The following is an 8,240-nucleotide window of genomic DNA, read 5'->3' on the forward strand; positions in this document are numbered from 1 at the left end:
AGAGAAGATCAGTGTGTTTGGATCATGTGCAGCTGAAAAGACCAGCCACGTTTCATCTTCAATCCCTTGCTGATGGAAGGAGTTTCACTCAACAATCTCACGACTACAATGCCATTCATCTGTCCTTTACACGCGATCAGTTCGCTGGTCCTTGGCAGAAAAACAGCCCAAACCATGAGTTTCCACCCCAATGCTTCACAGTAGGTAGTGTTCTTGGATGCAACTCAGCATTCTTTGTCCCCCAAACAGACGAGTTGAGTTTTTTACCAAAAGTTATATTCTGGTTCATCTGACCATAGACATTCCAACTTCTCTGGATCATCCAAATGCCCTAGCAAACTTCAGACGGGCCTGGACATGTACGGCTAAGCAGGGGGACACGTCTTGCACTGTCAGGATTTGAGTCCCTGGCGGCGTAGTGTGTTACTACTGATGGTAGGCTTGTTACTTTGGTCCCAGCTCTCTGCAGGTCATTCACTAGATCCCCCCGTGTGGTTCTGGATTTTTGCTCACCGTTCTGTGATGCATTTTTGACCCCACGGGGTGAGATCTTGCGTGGAGCCCCAGATTAGGGAGATATAAAGTGGTCTTGTATGCTACCATTTCTAATATTGCTCCCACAGTTGATTCTTTCAAACCAAGCTGCTTACCTATTGCAGATTCAGTCTTCCCAGCCTGGTGCAGGTCTACAATTGTTTCTGGTGTCCTTTGACAGCTCTTTGTCTTGGCCATAGTGGAGTTTGGAGTGTGACTGTTTTGAGGTTGTGGACAGGTTCTTTTATACTGATAACAAGTTCAAACAGGTGCCATTATACAGGTAACGAGTGGAGGACAGAGGAGCCTCTTAAAGAAGAAGTTACAGGTCTGTGAGACCAGAAATCCCTGCTTGTTTGTAGGTCGAACCAATACTTATTTTTCCACCATAATTTGCAAATAAATATTCATAAAAAAATCCTACAATGTGATTTTCTGGATTTTTTTTTCTCATTTGTCTGTCATAGTGTACATTGAGGAAAATTACAGGCCTCTCTTCATCTTTTTAAAGTGGGAGAACTTGCACAATTGGTGGCTGACTAATAACTTTTTGCTCCACTGTACAACTGCGACCTGGCCAAGATAAAGCAAAGCAGTGGACAAAAACACACAGATTACACGTGGGATAAACAAACGATCAGTCAATAACACAATAGAAAATCTATATAGTGGTGTCAAATGAGTACGGGAGGTAAGGCAAAAATAGCCATAGTAATAGCAAAGTAATACATTAGCAATTAACACGGAGTGGTAGATGTGCAAGTAGAATATACGGTGTGAGCAAAAAAAGAAAATAAAAAACATGGGGATGAGGTAGGAAGTTGGATGGGCTATTTACAGATGGGCTGTGTACAGCTGCAGCGATCGGTAGCTGCTCCAGATAGCTGATGCTTAAAGGTTAGTGAGGAGATATAAGTCCCAACTTAGCAATTTTGCAATTCGTTTCAGTCATTGGCAGCAGAGAACTGGAAGGAAAGGTGGCCAAAGCAGGTGTGGCTTTGGGATGACCAGTGAGATATAACTCCTGAAGTGGCGTGCTATGTTCGCTGCTCTGGCACCCCCAATGGTGGAACAAAACCCCTCACGACGCCAGGTCAGCGAGTCAATCACCACCCTTCCGGAGACCCCTGAAACCCACCTCTTAAGGAATACCTAGGATAGAATAAAGTAATCCTTCTAACCCCCCCCCTTAAAAGAGTTAGATGCACTATTGTAAAGGTGGTTGTTCCACTGGATATCAAAAGGTGAATGCACCAATTGTAAGTCGCTCTGGATAAGAGCGTCTGCTAAATGACTAAATGTAATGTAAATGTCTATGGGTGGGTGTTGCTATGGTTACCAGTGAGCTGAGTTAAGGGCGGAGCTTTACCTAGCAAAGACTTGTAGATGACCTGGAGCCAGTGGGTTTGGCGACGAATATGTAGCGAGAGGGCCAGCCGACAAGAGCATACAGGTCGCAGTGGTGGGTGGTATATGGGCTTTAGTGACAAAATGGATGGCACTGTGATAGACCTGCATCCAGTTTGCTGAGTAGAGTGTTGGAGGCTATTTTGTAAATGACATCGCCGAAGTAAGGATCGGTAGATAGTCAGTTTTACGAGGGTAATGTTTGGCAGCGTGAGTGAAGGAGGCTGTGCGAAAAGGAAGTCCGGTTCTAAGATTTAAATTTTGGATTGGGACATGCTAAATATAGTCTGTAAGAGAGTTTACAGTCTAAAGACACCTAGGTATTGTAGTTGTCCACAATTTCTAAGTCAGAACCGTCCAGAGTAGTGGGCTAGTCGGGGGGGCGAGGTGGGGGATTGACCGGTTGTTATTATCGGCTGTTGAGTCTGCCGATAAGAATACGGTGATTGACAAGTCGAAAGCCTTGGCCCAGGTCGATGAAGACGGCTGCACAGTACTGTCTTTAATCGATGGCGGTTATGATATCGTTATTAACCTTGAGCGTGGCTGAGGTGCACCCGTGACCAGCTCGGAAACCGGATTGCACAGAGGAGAAGGTACGGTGGGATTCGAAATGGTCAGTGATCTGTTTGTTAACTTGGCTTTCGAAGACTTTAGAAGGCAGGGCAGGATGGATATAAGTCGTAATAGTTTGGGTCTAGAGTGTCACCCCTTTGAAGAGGGGATGACCGCGGCAGCTTCCAATCTTTAGGAATCTCGGACGATACGAGAGGTTGGAACTAACTAGTAATAGGGGTTGCCACAATGGCGGCAGATCATTTTAGAAAGAGAGGTTCAGATTGTCTAACCAGCTGATTATGTATGGGTCAGGTCTTGCAGCTCTTTCAGAACATCAGCTATCTGGATTTGGGTGAAAGGAGAACTGGCCGAGGCTTGGCAAGGTAGTGCGGGGGGTGCCGGAGCTGTGCCGGGGTTGGGTAGCCAGCTGGTCCAAGGTTCTATTTAAGAGCTGGCCAGCCGTAGAGAAATGCTTATTGAAATTCTTGATTATCGTGGAGTTATCGGTGGTGACAGTGTTTCCTAGCCTCAGTGCAGTGGGCAGCTGGGATGAGGTGTCTTATTCTCCATGGACTTTACAGTGTCCCAAACTTTTTGGAGTTAAGCTACAGGATGCAAATTTCTGTTTGAAAAAGTAGCCTTTGCTTCTTAACTGACTGTGTATTGGTTTTGACTTTCTGAAAAGTGCATATCGCGGGGACTATTCGATGCTAGTGCAGTACGCCAACAGGATGTTTTTGTGCTGGTCGAGGGCAGTCAGGTCTGGAGGAACCAAGGGTATATCTGTTCTTAGTTACACATTTTTTGAAAGGGGCATGCTTATTTAAGGTGGTGAGGAAATTACTTTTAAAGAAAACCAGGCATCCTCTACTGCGGGATGAGGTCAACATCCAGATACCGGGTCAGAAAGGCCTGCTTGCAGAAGTTGTTGCTTGAGGGGAGCGTTTGACAAGTGTTTGACAGTGATTAGGGGTGGTCGATTGACCGCGGACCCATAACGGATGCAGGCAACGATCGCTGAGATCCTGATTGAAAACAGCAGAGGTGTATTTGGAGGGCAAGTTGGTCAGGATAATATCTATGAGGGTGCCCATGGTTACGGATTTAAGGTTGTACCTGGTGGGTTCCTTGATAATTTGTGTGAGATTGAGGGCATCTAGCTTGGATTGTAGGYCGGCCAGGGTGTTAAGCATATCTCAGGTTAGGTCACCTAATAGAACGAACTCTGAAGATAGATAGGGGGCAATCAATTCACATATGGTGTCCAGGGCACAGCTGGGAGCTGAGGAGGGTCTATAACAGGCGGCAACAGTGAGAGACTTATTTCTGGAGAGATTCATTTTTAAAATTAGAAGCTGTTTGGGCATGGACCTGGAAAGTATGACAGAACTTTGCAGGCCATCTCTGCAGTAGATTGCAACTCCTCTCTTTTTGACAGTTCTATCTTGACGGAAAATGTTGTGGTTGAGGATAGAAATTTCAGGATTTTTGGTTGCCTTCCTAAGCCAGGATTCAGACACGGCAAGGACATTAAGGTTGGCGGAGTGTGCTAAAGCAGTGAGTAAAACAAACTTAGGGAGTAGGCTTCTGATGTTATCATGCATGAAACTACGCTAGCCCGGAGATGCGCCTGGCTCGAGGCTAACTGGTGCTAGCTTCGGGACAAGGGCGTTAGCCACTATAGCCACTCCGGTGCAAAGGTCCAGAGCTTACGGCAGGAATCCGGTGATGTAGTGGCTTTTAGTCGTCTTAGTGAAGAGTCTGGGAGCAGGCCGGGAGATGGGCCTGGCTCAAGGCTAGCTTCGAGGCTGGGCCACTCGGTAGCAGCTAGCCAGCTGCAATTATCCGGTGTAATGGTCCAGAGCTTACGGCAGGWATACGGTGATGTAGTGGAGAAAAACAGTCCGGTATGCTCAGGGTTGATATTGCACTGTGCAGACTGGCAGGTATTATCCAGGCTAAAAGCGGCTGGTGTCTGAGCTAAAAAGGTAAAGGCCACTGGCAGTGGCTAACAATGACTAAATAGCTAGTAGCTAATTAGCTGGTTAGCTTCTGATGGCTAGCTGCTGATGGAGGTTGTAGCTATAAGGTCTAAAAAATAGCAGATCCGTATCATAATGGGTGAGGCGGGTTGCCGGAAGGTATATTTAATTTAAACATGGAAAAAGAGATTGAAATATTTTGCAATATATACAAAAAATGATGAAAAAAAACAACAAACACGTCATACTGCTACGCCATCTTGGAATCCAAGGTGACTCGGTTAAAAAACATTGGATATAGCAAACTCTGAAATGATTTAGTAGTTCTGTGCCTATGAAAACTGTTTTCCCAGCGTAACATAAGGAGCCACTAAATGATACGTAGTTCAAGTGCATTTCAGAATACAAAAAAAACTGTCCCACAGCAAGATCCCTTATTTAAGTTGAAGTTCATCATATGACAAGGGTAACATTATGACTATAACTACTGTTCCCTGAAGGAGGGAAACTAGGTACAACATACTATTAAATCCACGCCTCGCTGGAAGCCCCGCCTTCCACAGGTGATGAGCGTGAGGCTCGGGTTATTCCTTAAATTTAATACCGCTCTTCACCGACCCAGGAAGGAGTGGGACCAAACAGCACCTCATTTCCCTCCTTCAGGGAACAGTAATTATAGTGTTAGGTTCTAATTTTTCAGAGTAAATAACTAACGGACACTAGAGAAGCTTAACCAAGTTGAATTCTTCCCAAAGGGTCGTTACAGCCGTAGTTCAGACAAAAACATGTGCTCACCATCACAAGTATATATACAACCCACTTTGGACACTCCTCCTTCTCTCCAATCCTTACATCTTCTGGGTCGACAGGAAGAGGGTAACAGGATACTAAACCCTTATTACTCCCTTCAGGGGATCTGACCTGACCTCAACCCCTCCTTCGCCTAATCCACAGATGTCCATCCGCTTCCCCTATAGCAATCCTGTGATCTCCTCCCGTCCACCCAGCACATTCCACAGCCACTCTGTCTTTCTACAGATCTCACTCATTTATATACTGCATCTGATCTATCATGTCTTTAAGAACACATTCTTATTTTCAATGAAGGCCTAGGAACGTTCTAGAACGACAGATTTTTAACCTTGTCAGCTCGGGGGATCCAATCTTGAACCTTACAGTTAACTAGTCCAATGCTCTAACACTGATTACATTGCACTCCACGAGGAGCCTGCCTGTGCTGCGATTGCAGTAAGCTAAGGTAAATTTCTAGCTAGCATTAAACTTATCTTATAAAAAACAATKAATCAATGACTGTCATTGCTCCAATGTGTACTTAACCATAAACATCAATGCTTTTCTTAAAATCAATACACAAGTATATATTTTTAAACCTGCATATTTAGCTAAAATAAATCCAGGTTAGCAGGCAATATTAACCAGGTGAAATTGTGTCATTTCTCTTGCGTTCATTGCACGCAGAGTCAGGGTATATGCAACAGTTTGGGCCGCCTGGCTCTTTGCGAAGTAATTTTCCAGAATTTTACGTAATTATGACAAAATTTGAAGATTGTGCAATGTAACAGAATATTTTAACTCATGGATGCCACCCGTTAGAAATACGGAACGGAATACAACATTTTGTTTTCGAGGTGATAGTTCCGGATTAGTCAAAGGTTAATATGGTTTAGAGAGAAATAGTCGAACGCGTTATATTTCCTGTAATAACTTGCAGCTTGAAACTTGAAAGGGTTCCTTCGTTTATTTTACCGTCATGTGTTCCATAGAGAATGTCTTGATCTACTTCAAATAAGGTCTGTGTTCGTGCAGTCTTAAACCGCCTCGACGTTTTGATACCCGTGTAAATCTCACTTAGGATAAAGGTAACGTTTGTCAAACAATTTTTCATAAATCCCACTCTACAAAAAAATGATCTTCGCTTATATTTAGCCAATATTGATCAGAGTTACCTTGTCCTATTGGATATCTACACAGTTATAAAATGGCAAGGTGGTGTAAGCCTACACCGAAACACAGACCTTATTTTTAAGTGAATCTAAAAAATATCCTATGGAATAAATGAAGGAACCGCTTTTAGATTTTGCTAGAAGGTGTCATTGGAATTATGACTCGCACTTGGTCGTCTATTCTTACCATGTCCATTATTAAAAAATAGGATTTCCTGCATATAGAAATTACAGTTTTTGTTTTTCAACATTCATCACAGGTAACTTAAACTCTAAATTTATTCAAACAGTTGAGAGTATTTGTCTCCTAAGCAGACTCTTCAGTATCATTGTCACTTCAGAGCTGTGTGTGTGTGTGTGTGTGTGTATTTATGTATTATATTAAGTTAAAATAAAAGTGTTCATTGTTCATTCAGTATTGTTGCAATTGTCATTATTACAAAAATGTGTGTGTATGATATATATAAAACTTTTTTATTATTAAATAAATCGGCCGATTAATCGGTATCGGCTTTTTTTGTCCTCCAATAATCGGTATCGGTATCGGCGTTGAAAAATCATAATCGGTCGACCTCTAATTATGTTAATGTACAAACCCTCAGTTTCATGATGATGGCAAAGCTAGCTAAAGAGCATTTTACTGGTTGAAGTGTTTTATAAGTATAAAGCAGTTGATTTGCGACAATAACACAAACATATTAAGCAGGAGATTCAAGCGAGCCTTACAATTATATTCCAAAAGTAATGTGAAATGCACTCATAAGCAACCTGTAAATGGAGGCTATTTTTTGCTGTCAGCCTATGAGAACTCCCCTGAGTTTTCCCCACGGTGGTGAATTAGTGAATAGACACAGAGCTTAATGTGAGTTTCCTTGAGTAGCACTCCTGATCTTGCGCTGTAATATTCAGAATACATTGTGGAAAACTAAAATCTTTGCTCACCATTTTTGCTCCAGGCAGATATACTACATCCATAACGATCGGTTTCCTCATTACCAGATATACTACATCCATAACTAGTGGTTTCCTCATTAGCAGGGAGGTGTTTCTGCAATCAAATTGTGTGTGCATCGCCCTCGTGCTGCAAATTTAGCAAACACAGAAAGGGGGCTTTTTTGGAGATCAAAGGTCGTCTGGCACACTGCTTAGGATTTGACTGTCTTAAGACAATTGTAAAATAATTTAACCTCTGGGCATCACCTTTTACCTCAAATAAACAGTGGATTTCTGCTGTTGTGGGCCTTTAATTGTCTGACTTTGTTGTTCACACAGGAGAGAGATGTGACTATCGTGGAATCTCTGGGGAGTCTCAACTACATCATGATGCTGACGAGGCAGAGAAAAGTCTCTCCAGATCCGAACACCTCAAGAAACACCAGCAGAGACCCACAGGAAAGAAATCTCACTGCTGCTCTGACTGTGGTAAAAGATTCAACTATTCAGTAAAACTTAAAATACATTAAAGACATCACACAAGAGAGAAACCATATGGCTGTGCTCAATGTGGGAAGAGTTTTGTTCAATCTAGCCATCTGACTGCACACCAGAGAACACACACAGGAGAGAACCCATATAGCTGTGATCAATGTGGGAAGAGTTTTTCTACATCTGACTCTCTAACAAAACACTGGAGAACACACACAGGAGAGAAACCCTATAGCTGTGATCAATGTGGGAAGAGTTTTACTCGGCCAAACAGCCTGAATATACACAAGCGGACACACACAGGGGAAGAGATACTCTGATAAAAGATCTCTGATTAAACATAAAATACATGAAGGAGTTGTTTCATGAT

General features: G+C 42.9%; 1 protein-coding gene across 1 annotated transcript in view; it reads right to left on the minus strand.

Annotated features, from left to right (window-relative positions):
• The window catches only part of LOC112073559 (zinc finger protein 271-like), a 32,068-nt gene extending 28,376 nt beyond the window's left edge, over positions 1-3,692 (minus strand). Inside the window, exon 1 of the mRNA XM_070440193.1 lies at positions 3,616-3,692. Within this exon, the coding sequence (XP_070296294.1) occupies positions 3,616-3,692 (77 nt within the window). The remainder of the gene's footprint in view (positions 1-3,615) is intronic.
• Positions 3,693-8,240: the final 4,548 nt, after the last annotated feature.

This window comes from Salvelinus sp. IW2-2015, unplaced genomic scaffold (assembly GCF_002910315.2).
Source record: "Salvelinus sp. IW2-2015 unplaced genomic scaffold, ASM291031v2 Un_scaffold2293, whole genome shotgun sequence".
NCBI classification, from domain to species: Eukaryota; Metazoa; Chordata; class Actinopteri; order Salmoniformes; family Salmonidae; genus Salvelinus; species Salvelinus sp. IW2-2015.